This window comes from Puntigrus tetrazona, chromosome 2 (assembly GCF_018831695.1).
Source record: "Puntigrus tetrazona isolate hp1 chromosome 2, ASM1883169v1, whole genome shotgun sequence".
Lineage (NCBI taxonomy): Eukaryota > Metazoa > Chordata > Actinopteri > Cypriniformes > Cyprinidae > Puntigrus > Puntigrus tetrazona.
Window position 1 is genome coordinate 7,255,210 of NC_056700.1, and position 13,789 is coordinate 7,268,998.

At 37.9% G+C, this 13,789-nt stretch overlaps 1 protein-coding gene across 2 annotated transcripts; it reads left to right on the forward strand.

Annotated features, from left to right (window-relative positions):
- The first annotated feature begins 1,954 nt into the window (after window positions 1-1,954).
- scinlb (scinderin like b) lies at window positions 1,955-13,196 on the forward strand. Of its 2 annotated transcripts, XM_043257663.1 has the most exons (18): window positions 1,955-2,186; window positions 2,302-2,398; window positions 3,940-4,125; window positions 5,521-5,675; window positions 5,984-6,145; window positions 6,447-6,596; window positions 7,029-7,118; window positions 7,350-7,482; window positions 8,098-8,186; window positions 8,333-8,548; window positions 8,909-9,042; window positions 9,146-9,236; window positions 9,944-10,114; window positions 10,194-10,368; window positions 10,439-10,554; window positions 11,155-11,232; window positions 11,934-11,994; window positions 12,608-13,196. In XM_043257663.1, exons 3-18 carry the CDS (start codon window positions 3,945-3,947, stop codon window positions 12,766-12,768), a joined length of 2,163 nt encoding a protein of 720 aa, XP_043113598.1. In that variant the 5' UTR covers window positions 1,955-2,186; window positions 2,302-2,398; window positions 3,940-3,944; the 3' UTR covers window positions 12,769-13,196. The 2 variants fall into 2 exon arrangements, with proteins under 2 accessions (XP_043113598.1, XP_043113607.1); XM_043257672.1 differs by lacking the exon at window positions 1,955-2,186 and having other exon boundaries at window positions 2,283-2,398.
- Window positions 13,197-13,789: the final 593 nt, after the last annotated feature.

The window sequence follows — 13,789 nt, forward strand, 5'->3', positions numbered from 1 at the left end:
TCTTTAAATATATTGACTAAACATAGCTACGGAGAAGATTAAAACATTGTTTTGAACTGCACGTACTGAAAATGCCTGTATGAAGTGGATCTGAAAGACGTGAATGACAGAGTTGGTGCTCCTGTCTGCATTAAATGCTGATCTTGTTGCGTGAGGCTTTGAGAGTTCTGTGGTGTGCAGGGCAGAAACCCTACTGTTTCAGTTTGTTCAAAGCATGAACGTCTGGTTTTCTGGCACACGACTCGGCACGTAATTGTGTCGAACGTGTGCTTGGATACCTCAACTTGCATATTTTTTACAACCGTACCTGCATAAAATGTTAATGAAATAAAAGGCTGCCCAAGTGTACTCATTTAAGACTTGCACTTATTTCGATCAGGTAGATCATCAGATAGAGTCGAAAATGTATTTCTATAGAGGGTGCTTATAGAGCACAAACATCACAAGACATATCAGCTTATCACGATACAATCAGAACAATCAAGAGATGTGTTACAAGACAATCAGGAACAAAAGGAGAACTTAACAAATTTAAGCTTCAATGCATTTTTATACGATTGGAATTGCATGCTATAAAGTGTTTTGATGCATTGCATTCACTTTAGTGTCTCTGTAATAAATACTCCATTTTTAAGTATGCTGAAGTTATTCAAAAGCGTTTGGAGATCTGATTGGTATATATCAGAAAAGGGATGTTGTACTTCGTGCTCCACATGCTTTATCATCTTGTACACTTCCTCCTATCTTTTCCCTTTTTAAAAAATACATCCTGCAATATCTATATCAATTTTTATATAATTGTATGGCTTCAAACCCAGGATCTTCTTGCTGGAACATTTGGCGTTATTGAAAATAACTACAGGCCGAAGCCTGGCTGTCTGATGGACATGTAAGAAAGGCCGATAAATACGTATTATTGTTTCAGTTCGACAGCAGCGTCTTCCTTACGTCATCAGTGACGATGCCTTGGAAATCTCCTTTCGCCAGCCTTTTGCTCTTTGTTAGCTTGACCTTTAAAATAGAGAGGTCCCCAGTGGCGGCTATGGCAACAGTTTCCACGAGACAATAAAAGTCTCTGGAGAGTTCCTCTCTTTGTTCGACGATTTTCATTGCCACAGCCCCAGCACCTTAAACCCATACCTTTTGTCGCCCACTTTTTTTGGGCCGATGTCCACAGTTCTTATGTGCTGAGGAGTCGCAGTTATTCCAACACTGCAGATGAGTATAATCCCAGAAATCTGCTGCCTTCCGAGAGCTTTTTGGCTCGCCATCTGTTGATTATTTAACTTGACAGTTCGGCTTTAACATAAGCTCTCCATCAGCTCCGCTCGCAGGGCATTTATAATCATGATTGTAATCTGGTAAATGTTACTGAATGATGTTCTAAGCAGAAACAAAGTTCCCACTTCACGTTATATCTCAACATCTAATGGTAATTTGCAAAAGTAATATGAGACTGTAAATGTCTTATTATAAAACACTTGTGTAAATGCATAAAATGCAATAACGTCCACATGTAATGCAATTTTCATCTCTTCCCTGAGAGTTTATATTCAATGCGTCCAATCCCATTTTATGCCTGAGGGTTAATTAAGAGCACATGTTGGTGGGGGGATGTTTCAGGTTTCAAGATTCTGTGCCATTTCAGTGCTATAGGCTACCCACAAAAGCAGCATCTGATTCTCATTTTACATTATATGATTTTGTTTGTCTGGTATTTTGCAATCGCCTCGTCTAGGAAGTGTTTTCTCACGCAGTTGCTTCCTATATCCGAAGCAGAAAACGTTTGAGTAAACTGACACTATTTGTAATTACCGTTGCTTTGTATTGTGTGGTCATTGCTTTCCTGTTTCAACACCAGGCAAACATGCCCTTGTAACACATCTGTTCTGTCCTCAGACCCGTGAGTTTGGTCAAATTAGCCAGTGAAAGCCTTGAGGGCTGTTTTATCTATCGGCGGTTCATAACAAACGATAATGTTGTTAACCTATTGAACATAAGGAGCAGCTTTCAGATTGTTTATAATAATGGTCTTGTTGTAAATAATGTAGGTTTCTTGCAAATGGAAAAAAAGCCCGTTTGGCAGTGAAGAATAAGCAATGCAAAGTTACAATTACGCTTAATTGGAATTGACAAAACGCAAGCTTTTAGAGTCGCACGTTATGCAAAGGCTGTGTGAAGACCTGGTGAGTGTTGTTTTTTATTGTATGGCATCATGTACGCTTCTGATGCTCAAAAATGCAGGAGGTTTTGACACACGGCTGTACTGAAGGATCACACACACGCCCCTGTGTTCTGCAGACACTCCCTCCAGTTAAATCGCGGATTCAGTAAAGAAAGCCTACAACGCGTCTCTTTTTCTCTTGCACCGACAGCTTTCCGCTTCATCCACGATCTCGTAAGTTGTTTTCTCTATTCGTAATTTACGCTTTTTAATTTCACCGGCTGCAACATGACAGCTAAACCAACGGAGCGTTCCTTGCTGTCCTCGAGTAACGATAAATAGTAGCGTATAAGTGTTACTTTGTTCACTTGGTAACGCGGAGTTTGCAAAGCATTTGTTATCCAGATGGGAAAGTGGTTTAATGCGCGCCACGTTTCCACCTTCATAAGACAAAGTCCAACTTGTGCAGTCTGTGCTGAAGTAGTAGCGCAGTGATTCATTCATGCTCAGAAATGTGACGGGCTTTGAATGCAGTACAGCAGAAAAAAAAGATTTTTACAGAATGGATAGTTATGTAAAATCGGAAATACATGTCATTGCTACTTTTATGCATATGCATCTAATCGTTTTTGGTTATAGGAACAAAGTTGACTACAGAATATATATATATATATATATATATATATATATATATATATATATATATATATATATATATATATATATATATATATATATATATATATATATATATATATATATATATATATATATATATATATATATATATATATATGTTATGCATGTTTTATGCATGTTTTTATAAATACTTTGTGTAAATGTTTCTTGAGCACATATATATTTAATCAGCATATATATAATTATATAATAATGTGAATACTGACTGCTGAAAATGCTTCTTCGCCATTACAAAGATAACGATATTACACAATTTTATAATATATAAAAATATTGCTGTATTTTAATCAAATGAACGCACCCTCGGTGAGCGCATATAACCCCAGTGCATCACGTCACAGCAGCAAAACCTGTTTGACTTTTAATTTGATAACTGAAAATTGGTGAACTAATAATATAATGACATGGTCTATTTAGGTTGCTCAGAAAACCATTTACATTTGCTGCAGGCAATATGCAAACACATACATTTGCATGGATTGTAGTTTTTTTGCTTCAAAGCCATGTCCTCCATATATAATATTTAAAATAGAGAATAGCAACAAGTGAAAACTACAATGGCATGGAGAACTTTTTTAGTTGTAAATGCAAGGATAAAAATACTAATCATTAACATGACTATTACTGTAATAAAAGCTTAAGACCATGTTAAACGTTTAGATTAGTTTCTGTTTGTCACCTCGATCACGTGCTTCTCCTTATCAGCTGTGTGTTGTAGTCAACACCATGATGACTAAGAACCTCTTTCCTCTTTTCAAAGGCTCAAAACCTTATCTATCCCATCACAGAGACACAGGTGTGATGTGTGGTGCCTAACATTTGCATGGCTTTTTGCATGCGAGTAGATGGGACTGTTCCCATTCTGAGCCAGACTACGTGTTTTACTGCCATCAGTGATTCACAGACATTATAAGATTCAGATTTCTAAATCCATTACCAAGAGCATTCTCAGAGGAACAGATACTTCTTATTTCTCTAAAACATATTATTGCTTGCACACTAGACATTTCCCTCTTTTCAAGTATGACGTAACACCCTAAAAAGACAAAACCTTTTATCTTCTGCATCCCCCTCAGTCACTATGGTGTCCCATAAGGAGTTTGAGACTGCAGGGAAAGCTGCTGGTCTGCAGATATGGCGCATTGAGAACATGGACCTGAAGCCAGTGCCTAAGAATCTCTATGGCAACTTCTATACGGGTGACGCCTATCTTCTTCTGTACACCACCAGCGCACCTTCATACTTTATACACATGTGGATGGGTGAGTGACATACATAGTGCTTTGAGTAGAACCGAAAATTTTTACCTATATTATGTTATATATATCTTTTCACACATGGTGAACCACATGTGTTTCACATTTGCTCTTGCTTCTAGACGAGTAAGGATGTGGCCTGTCTGTTTTTTTTTTTTTTTTTTTTTTGTTCAGTTAATTTTAAATGCTTCTTTTCCCATAAAAGAGTGCTGGGTTGCTCTTTAAGAGCTTTAGCTCTTAAGAAATGTATACTGAGATGTTTTATACAACATACTTTCTAGATGACTCTCAGCAATGACTGTCTTTATTAATGGGTCGTTGAATCATTGATTTAACTGATTCATTCAAAATCCTTGACCCAAAAGTGACAAATCAGTTTTTCTGTGTTGCACTTCTTTAGAGACGTTAAAAATGATGCTCTATGCAGTATGAATTTGTGTAGCAATCCAGACATATTACATATAATATGTTCTCATTGTCATGTGACCTGCCAGTGTCAGTTGTGTCACGTTACAGACGTTCCCAAAACCTCAGCTGTGGCCTCGTCATGGAAGAGTAAAGTGTCCATAAGATGCATACTTCAGAATCTTGCTGGATGTAATAGATCCGGGGGCTCAATGCCTATTTTCTTTATGAATATTGTATATACTTCTCATGAGCTGTCTCACCACCATTATCTCACAGAAATGTGAAAGTGCAATTATTTTGTGCTAATTACTTCTGACAGTCCCTCCTGCCCCTAAGGAAAAGTTCGTTTGTTCTAGTACAGATGACATACCTCTAAAGGGTAGTCACTTAAAGGGTGTTTAGTCAGCACGAAAGACTACAGCGTGCCTTCACTTGTTTGTGTGGCGGTGCATCAATCGTTGGCTCTCAGCCCAAGGTTTATATGGTCCCTGTTTAATTCTAGGGACTGATCAGTGACATGTTTTTTTGTTCCACCCAGTGGTTTAAACTTACTCGTTTTGCTCGGAGACATGCTCCAAACCATAGTAGTTCTAAGACATTTGAATGGAGCTGTACTGTGAGAAGAAAAGGTTTATTCGAGGACACAGAGTGGAAAATCTCATAATGTGCTCCATGTGGCCTCTTGAGGGTTTTTATTTGGTTTATATTTTGCTAAATACAGATCCACCGCTGGTCCTCCTTGGCAAGTAAGGTTTGAGCATCGAGGACATTTTTTTTCACCAATTGAACCATGTTTTCACTGTCTTTGTCTTTTGTATGCTGTAATGTGTGTCTATAATAAAGAAGCAATACATTTTGGAGAAACATGTTTTTTAAAAAAAGATAAAAATGACAAACACAACGCAAAATACTAACATTTATCAATACGACTGTATATTAAAAAGATAGCACAAACGAGCAATCCTTTTCCCGTGATCATTTTACCTCCTTCAGGGAATGAGTGTTCTCAAGATGAAAGTGGAGCTGCAGCTATCTTCGCCACACAGCTGGATGACTTTCTAGGGGGTGGTCCAGTTCAGTTCCGTGAGGTCCAAAACAACGAGTCGCTCACCTTCTTGGGCTACTTTAAGTCTGGCATCAAGTATAAGGTAAACTGGCCTTTGCTTTTTAATGGCAAGCAGGGTTTATCATTAACTTGGAGTGAGAATGCAAAAAGAGCCTTCCTGCTGGGTTTGCTTTGTAGAAGTAGAATCAATTACGGCTTTAAAACATCCATTACTGTTTAGTCAGGCCACATTCTTTCCATTATATGCAGCGATTTGCCTAGCTCAGTAAGTTTGCATGGCTCTTTGAGAAGCACTCTGCTGAGTGGTTTGCATTTAGTTTTTTTTTTAATTGTAATTTTGGCCATTATCCCAGTATCATTTTATGTAATTGATCTTTCCTGACTCCTCAGCAAGGTGGGGTCGCGTCTGGCTTCCATCACGTGTTGACCAATGACGTGGATGTGAAGCGTCTCCTGCACATCAAGGGCAGGAGGGCCATCAGAGCCACTGAGGTGGAGATGTCCTGGAGCAGCTTCAACAAAGGAGACTGCTTTATTGTAGACTTGGGGAAGGTATGGATAACTGAAGCTGCCAGTAGAACATATTTGAATATTTTAAAATATGCTAGAATGTTTGCTGTTTATTGCAATTTAATATATTTTTTCCCATTTCAACATATTTTAAAGTGCAATTTATTTCTGTGATGGCAAGCAGATTTTTCAGTAGCCATTACTCCAGTCATATGATCCTTCAGAAATCATTCTAATATTCTGATATGTTTTTTGCAATGCGTAATGCAACTTCTGAATTATAATGTACATGAGCCCTGAGTTGACTTGACATTGTAAAGACACGTTTCCCATTTTCCGTCAGGACATTTATCAGTGGTGTGGCAGTGACTGCAATCGTTTTGAACGTCTAAAGGCCTCCCAGTTGGCCATTGATATCCGGGACAATGAGAGGAACGGCAGGGCCAAGCTGATCATGGTGGAAGATGGGGCTGAGCCAGACGCTTTGTCTAAAGTGAGTAAAAAAGATTTTGTCAACAATGTGTGTAGACATCAAAATCACTTACTATTCATTTCTTTAGGCTTGCTGGTTAAGTTCAAAATGTTAAAGCTCATACTAAACGTCTGTTTTTAAAAAAAAAAAAAAAAATAACATACAGTGTTACATTTTCGTGGATGCTGAATAACCACACATTACGGTACGGACACCATCAGGCAGACCTGATGTAAAATTTGGCAAACGTGGCTTGCTTGTTAATGTTCTGGCTATGAGAACGCATCCATCATGTGTTTAATGAGGGGACGAGTTTTACGTGCCAAATATTCCTCTGCTATCAGGTCATTCAGCTCAGGGTTAGATTTTTTTGTCCGCTTGGCATCAGATAAGTGTTTGAAATAAAACCCTGCTGTTCCCATATGGGCTTTAATCCTGCGTTTCCTCTCGCAGGTTCTTGGGCCCAAATCCAGCATCGCCCCAGCAACTCCTGATGATGAGGAAGTGGACACCTCCAACAAGAAGAAGGCAGCAATGTACATGGTAATAAAGACTATTATCTCTGAATTTTAACAACCTTAATTATTTATGTGTACTGTTGTACGTTTACACCCGACAGCTGTAAAGCTTAAAATGCTGTCTGCAACATTCACACAAAGACAAAACGTCGTGTCTCTTATTATTTTTATTTCTTAAGCTTACAACACCTTTATTTATTTATCTTTAATTTACGCCTGATCGCTGTCCCGGGGTTTATCTTTTTTTTGTGTGTAGATTTCAGATGCCTCTGGCTCCATGAAAACATCTATTGTGGCCCAGTCTAGCCCGTTCAAGCAGGAGATGCTCTCCCTAGATGAGTGCTACATCCTGGACAACGGAGTTGATAAGAATGTGTTTGTTTGGAAAGGTGTGTCTCAATGTGCATAAGGTGTTCATTTTAAAATCAACATTTAAAAAGTGTGTCCTATTTTGTTTCCTAAAACATTCCCGCTCTTAGTTTGTTGGTGCACATTATTCCAGAGAACTAAACAAAGAATGAGAGATAGACTAGGGACAGTCAAAATGAAAATAGTCGCTCACCTCGTGTTGTTGCTTTTGCGGAATGCAGAACAGGTTTTTAAGAATTTTAACCAAGCCAGAAAATGTTTATTGTCCCTTTGACTTCCATAAGATGGATGTAAAATACTAAACGTTCAATGGGGCCAAAACTGTTTGGGTAATAAAATATCTTCTTTTCTGTTCCAAAGAAATAGATAGTGATGACGCTATTTTCATTTTTGTGTGGCCTATTTCCTCAAATTAATATCATTTAACAGTCTGTTTAGAAATAGAAACTGCCCTGTATCTGTTCTTATATATCTTATATCTTATTATTGATATGTCAGATTGATATCAACTTTGTGGTTTTCATAGCGTTGACATACAATGCAGCATGACTAGGGGCCCTTTGTTTAAATGCACCACACATTTTTCATAAAAATGAAAGAGCTTCATTTAGCATATGTCTTCCTTTTGCCAACAGGACCAAATGCAAACACATCTGAACGCAAAGCGGCTATGAAAGCAGCAGAGCAGTTCATCAAAGAGAAGAACTACTCTAGTAAAACACAGGTACGTACATAATGAAGATTTTGAACATATATAATATTGACAATCAAAAAAAAATCATTTTATTCTTGTAATAGAGACTTTACAATGTAAATATACTGATTTTGTATATGAACAACTAATGGCACCTCTGATATTTAATGCTGTAGATCCAGGTGCTGCCTGCAGGGGGCGAGACCACCCTGTTCAAGCAGTTCTTCTCTAACTGGAAGGACAAGGACCAAACCACTGGTCCTACCAAGGCCTACACCATCGGCAAAATAGCCCGTGTGGAGCAGATTCCTTTCGATGCCTCCAGCCTCCATAATAACAAGGCCATGGCAGCCCAACACAACATGGTTGATGATGGTTCTGGAAAAGTTCAGGTTAATTGAATTTTGGCCATCCAAATAAACTCTTTCACAGAGACATCGGGGATAGAATAATTAAAAGGTTTCTACGTCAAAAAATATTTTAAGCTTTCTGTTCATCAAAGAATTCTGAATCCTGACAAAAAAAAACAACTTACAGTTACGTTAATCAATAACTCGATCAAATATATATGGTTTTACTTATTTTCATTTATATATCTAAGGCTTAAAACCTTGCTGTGTGTATTCTGTTATGCTAACTAAGACTTGTCATAGTGCTTGCGTGTTGTTGCTGTCTTTTTGGTTGAAGTCGCTTTGGATAAAAGTGACTCAAATGTAAATGTAATGGTTGAGTGACCAAACATTATGTTGCAGATCTGGCGCGTGGAGGGAGGGGAGCGTGTCCCGGTGAATCCCTCTACTTACGGGCAGTTCTTTGGGGGAGACTGTTACCTGATCCTGTACAGTTATAAACAGGGAAGTAGGGAGCAGCATATCATCTACACCTGGTCAGTCCATATGTATTTATAGTGGTTTATAGTATATTATCTGTGTTGTTTGTTTCATATGTTACAGAGTGTCATTAAATTGCATACATGTGATGTGTTACAGGCAGGGCCTGAAGAGCACTCAGGATGAGCTGGCGGCGTCTGCCTTCCTCACGGTCCAGCTGGATGACTCCATGGGAGGAGCTCCAGTTCAGGTGAGACTAAAAATGCTTTTTGAAAACAACATATAATTAGCTAACATGTTTAGCATTCTGTTTACTGACAGTCTGGTATCACTTTATATCAGGTGGCCTTATCTACTATGTACTTTGTATTTGATACAATGCACTTATTTTACATTGTACTTTTTTACTTACACTTTTTACATTGTATTTTTTTTTTAATACCTATATGTAATTACAGCTGTAATTAATTTTTCTACTTACAAATATAATTACACCGTTGAACCAATCCCTTACACATTAACCCGCCCTTAAATCTACCCAAACTACCCAAGCTGTTCCTAAAGCTGTTCCTTAACCATATACAAAGCTGTTCCTTAACCATATACAACCTCAATAGCAAACATGTTCTGCAATACAATGGGAGCGCAATAAGTACACTGTACGTATTTTCTGATGTAAGTACATACTAGGTAAGGCCACCTAATATAAAGCGTGACTGACAAATGTGTAGGGTACTGGTTTAGGTTTGGGATGTAAGTTTTGCATGAACCAAAATGTACAATTTTTTATGATTTCTCAATCTTAAACTATCCAATAAGCCGAAGTCAAAAATGAGCTGTATTTCTGATGATAACCACCAGGGTGTGATCTTGATTCAATTCTTTTGAATAAACCTAATTTGTTTGTTGTGACTTTTATCAGTTGTACATTATTAAGAACATCAATCAATTGCTCAGGTGCGAGTAACACAAGGTCAAGAACCTCCCCATCTGATGAGTCTGTTCAAGGGCAAACCTATGATCATCCATAGTGGAGGGACGTCCCGCAAGGATGGCCAGACCAAGACAGGCAGCACTCGCCTCTTCCACATCCGACAGAGCTCTTCTAGAGCCACAAGGGCTGTCGAGGTCAGTCACAGTCTCAATACTCTCTTACATACAGTGTACTGTAATGTTTCTCTCAATTCACCTCTAACTTTCATTGTAGGTTGAACCATCTGCATCCAACTTAAACACCAATGACGTATTTGTGCTGAAGTCGCCAGATTGTGTGTTTGTGTGGAAAGGCGCAGGTGCCAGCGATGAAGAAATGGTTGCTGCGAAGTATGTTGTAAGTGTAGTGGGAGGAAAACCCACTGACGTGGCCGAGGGTAAAGAACCAGGTGAGTGTCTGCCATGTTTATTTTTGTGATGCATTATATGAATTGCTTTCTTACATAGCTCTCTCTTCAGCTGGATTCTGGTCAGCTCTGGGCGGGAAGAAGGAGTACCAGACATCTAAAACTCTACGAAATATGGTCAAACCACCACGTCTGTTCGGCTGCTCCAATAAGACAGGTCGCCTAATGGTAAGTGAGAGTCACTGAAACAGACAAGCAGGCTGGAGGACAGCTGTGGTTTGTAAATACAACCTGAATTCCAGAAATGTTGGGACATTTATTAAATTTGAATAAAAAAATAACTAAAAGACACACTTTACACACTTAAATGGGCTAATTTCAAATTTGTTGCCTGCTACAGGTCTCAAAAAAGGGCTGAAAAAGCAAGAAATGGTTCCACTGGGGGAACATCTAGCAGCTTATTACGTTAATAGACCGTAACATGACTAATTATAAAAGGGATGTCATACTCTTAGAGAGGCAGAGTCTCCCAGAAGTAAAGATGGGCAGAGACTCTCCAGTCAGTGAAAGAATTTGTAAAAAGATGTAAAAAATGTTTTTAATGTCAAATTGCAAAGACTTTGTAAATAGTACCATGGCAAACATGCCCCCATTACATGCATGCATCACATCTGAAGTGAGCTCGTTTTCAACATTTGTTATGATCTCTATGTTCTATTGTGAATAAAATATTATAATTTTTTTTTGTTTTATTCAAATTTAAAAAACATTTCCGCATTTAGGTTGTATGGTGATGTCATGGATCGGATGTCTTGTTCTTCTTCTCAGGTTGAGGAAGTTCCTGGAGACTTCACTCAGTCAGACTTGGCTACTGATGATGTCATGTTACTTGACACTTGGGATCAGGTGAGTTGACGCACAGCTTGTACTAGTCTACCTATCAAACTTTAAGATTGTAAAAACTTCTTAAACTTATTTCAGACTAAAAATAACGTTTTAAACTTTGAAAACGTGTAAAAACTTCAAACTTAATGGTCAGGGCTTTCTCAAACCAACCTAAAGATTGTCTTGAAAAAGTTTTTTGTTACCTATATTAATAAAGTTTGTGGTCTCGTCACTACAGCAAAGTACCGAAAAATACTTTGTTTTAGTTAAAAAAGTTGAGAACCAGCGATTTAGATTGTGTCTCAATTCAGGGGTTGGATTCTTAGAAGGACACAGTCTTCCAAGGCCACACTTTTAAAATCTGTGAAGGTCAAACTGGATTGTTAAATGGGACAGTTTAGCCTACAGAGGACAGTAATGTTTGTACTGGAGTTATATTCAACTGCATGAAAACAAAACAGGGTAATCTGCCATTTTATGTAAAAACAAATCCAGTCATTACTGGCACAATCTTGGGATATCCTGGGCTACGAAGGAGGCATTCGTTGCATCTATCGTTTCATTGGAAGGGTGCATTATGAGCATTGGGACAGCTTTTGTTGTCCCACAGCGATGCATTCTGTCTTGGAAAGCAGCCTTCGTTGTTTGGGACAGATAGTTTCAGCTAACACATGTATATAGTTAACGGGCTGCAATGCTGAAGAACTGCTTCTCTTTTTTAGATCTTCCTTTGGATTGGTAAAGAAGCCAATGAGGTTGAAAAAACTGAGTCACCAAAAATAGGTGAGTGACATGTTTGCTAAATATTGTTTTTCATTCAAAAACATTGAAACTTTTGTGTACAATTTTCCTTGAGTACAATCACTCACATTATCCTCCATCATAAAACATTTTCCATTCCTGGATGCTTATTAGTCAATACAGGTTTCCAGTTATGTACCATTTGCTACAGGAATGCATCCTAAAACTTGGAAACAAGTGGCACTTTGAGCTTCCAGTTCAGTTGTCCTGAAGTCAACCAAAAAAACATTTTGAACAGGCTAAATGGCACAAGAGAGGTCGTCAGGGACCTTAAATTTCATTACGCCCAACAAATCAACTTCTCTTCTTGGTAGTCTGCTTTTATAGGCTCGTTTTCACACTCTTGCAAACTATTCTAACTCAGACTTTCTAAACTATAGATTTTAAATTAAGATCAAAAGAGTTGTCATTATATATATATATATATATATATATATATATATATATATATATATATATATATATATATATATATATGAGAGGGCAATGAGATGATGCAAACTTAAATGTTGACCTACAAAAACACATTTCTATAGATTCCTATAGCTCTCTATATTCTGTATACTCTTTAACTGAATATGTTCTTTCTCTTTAGCTAAGGACTATGTGGACTCTGATCCTTCTGGACGCCGTGGACTGCCCATCACAACCATAAAGCAGGGGGCTGAGCCTCCGATCTTCACAGGCTGGTTCCAGGCTTGGGACTCACATATGTGGGACACTGACCCTCTGGAGAGAATCCGAGCTCGCTTTTAAACACAAAACTGTTTCCTCTTCTTTTCCTTGTAAAAGCACTTATTGTTTCTGTGTAATAAACTGCAACTTTCCGAGGTTTTATGTAATCTAAACATTGGTGAAATGCCCATCTCGCATAAAAGTCCAAGTTTTATTTTTGATTTTGGGAGTGTGAAGCTTTGTTCAAGCAGTACCAGCTGTCATAATAGAAAAAAAATCTACCAAAATGATTATCACTCATAATAATGATATGAGACATAAGGTATGGTTCCTGTTACCCTGTTTTTATTATTTCTGCCATTATGGCTTTCAAACATGTTAGCGTTATAAAATATGTGGCAAACTTCGTGACTATTGTTTTTACACACAAGCCATTGATATATGTTCGGCTTGTACTGTGATGGTTTTTATGTCAGACTTTAATAAACTGAGATTTTGAGAAAGTGAAATTATATTTGTATATTTATTGCATTTAATATTTTACACGGTAGTAAACACAATAATATTTTTCACAAAACTATCAAGTAGCACAATGTTAATAATACACATGTATAATAGGAAGAAACGTTTCTTGACCACCAAATCAACATTAAAATGATTTCTCATAGATAATGTGACATCTTATCTGTTGTACTCCTCCTCAGTTAGACTTTAAACAGGATTTCTGGGACTGGATCACGGGCGTTGTTCAAGATCACACAACACCACCGTTCTCATTTTGCTACCTGCTTTCTCTGGACAACCTAGTATCTTTAGAATTCCACATTGACCACAAACCAAGCATGTGTTTGACATCCGCCTTTGACATCACCATGATTCAGGTTTAAAATGAACGTCTGCAGCAGCTATTTTACTGAATTATTTATTTATTTAGCAAAGAATCAGCTATGATGACTCTCTAGTACTGAGGCCATGCTGTATCGTTCTCTTCTCTATCTACAGCTCTTTTCCCAGACGTGAAAGTGTGTTCTTGTAGTAGTCTGCTCCTACCGTGGGAAATGATAGATCACGTAACTCAACATAGCTGCTGACTAAAAACTCA